Source organism: Olea europaea, unplaced genomic scaffold, assembly GCF_002742605.1.
Source record: "Olea europaea var. sylvestris unplaced genomic scaffold, O_europaea_v1 scaffold31070, whole genome shotgun sequence".
NCBI lineage: Eukaryota > Viridiplantae > Streptophyta > Magnoliopsida > Lamiales > Oleaceae > Olea > Olea europaea.
Window position 1 is genome coordinate 1 of NW_019249822.1, and position 1327 is coordinate 1327.

The 1327-nt window shown below is 36.5% G+C and overlaps 1 protein-coding gene across 1 annotated transcript; it reads left to right on the top strand.

Moving 5' to 3' along the window:
• Window positions 1–260: 260 nt before the first annotated feature.
• Window positions 261–1321, top strand: LOC111385190 (syntaxin-71-like; the record flags this gene model as incomplete). Its single annotated transcript, XM_023009560.1, has 4 exons — window positions 261–402; window positions 785–836; window positions 920–1094; window positions 1213–1321. Coding segments are annotated over 4 exons (476 nt in total), but the record flags the coding sequence as incomplete, so codon positions are not given.
• Between the last annotated feature and the right edge of the window lie 6 nt (window positions 1322–1327).

The following is a 1327-nucleotide window of genomic DNA, read 5'->3' on the forward strand; positions in this document are numbered from 1 at the left end:
TTAACCGGTAATAGTATGATGTATGAATCAAGGCCTGGGAAATCTCTTTAAATTGAGAAAAGCTTCTGCATTGTGTTACTTCGGGCTTCTGCTTCTGATGCATTTTCATCTCATTCATTACTGTCGTTGATGGTGCCAAAAAAATTGATAAACCCAGATCTATAAACATTGTGTAAAATTGGTCCTTGTATGGTACACTTAAAGGCTATTTACTTGTCGGATTAGTTCACCAATAAGGTTTGCTTCCTGGACTCTTGCAGTTTATGTACAGCTTCATGTTGTTTTTGAGAATGTGATACTTGATAAAGCAACTTGTATTATTGCAATGATAAAGATAGAGAACTGCTCCAAGCCTTTTGTTTTTGCAATGCAAGAAACAAAACCTAGATATGTCAATAGCAAGTGAAATCATCATATCACTTTGTCTTTGTACTCTATGCCATGAATGTAGATATGACTGTAACATTTTTTCAAACAAAATCCTGAGAAGAGTGATAATTATATTCTTAACTAGAAAAAGGTGTAAAATTGTTGACTTTAGGGAAGATTTTGAAATCTGTTGGTGCTGACAATGAATAGTTTTATTTTTTGAGGCTGTTTGATTTAACCAGGATAGTGATTTTATGTGGTATTTTGAGATGACTAGTTGACCGACTAAGGCATTTCAGCTTGCTCCTTCAATGTCAATGGTTAGATGGAGTAAGCATGTTGCTCAGTTTACTTAGCCATCTAGTAATGCTTCTTATACTCATTTATCCTTGAATTGTGGTGAAACTCATTCCAGTATGAGGTCAATAAACAGTCTTTGGTTTTTTCTTGCCATGGGCATTGTCTATGTTGTTTCTACATGCGTTTGATCCTTAAATAAGTGAGTACTGAGTAATAGTCTGACGCTTTGAGTTCGCTTCTGTGATGATGATGGTTTACATTGCAGGTTAAAGGACTTTCAGCAGAAGAACTTGCCGCTCGTAATGATTTGGTACTTGCATTACCTGATAGGATTCAAGCCATACCAGACGGTGCTGCAGCTGCACCCACAAAATCTGGTGGCTGGGGATCTTCGGCTCCTCGTAAAGAAATCAAATTTGATTCAGGTTATTGATTGACATACGTGGTTTATTAGTTTGATCTTGTCGACACGTTCAACTTTTTTCTGTAGAAGCTTGAGCCTATTGCTTTGTTGTTATCTTATGCATTGAACTTGAATTGTAGATGGACGGTTTGACAGTGAATACTTTCAACAAACTGAAGGGTCAAGTCAATTCAGGCAAGAGTATGAAATGCGGAAAATGAAACAGGCACGTTCTTTAGTGAAATAGTATAGTCT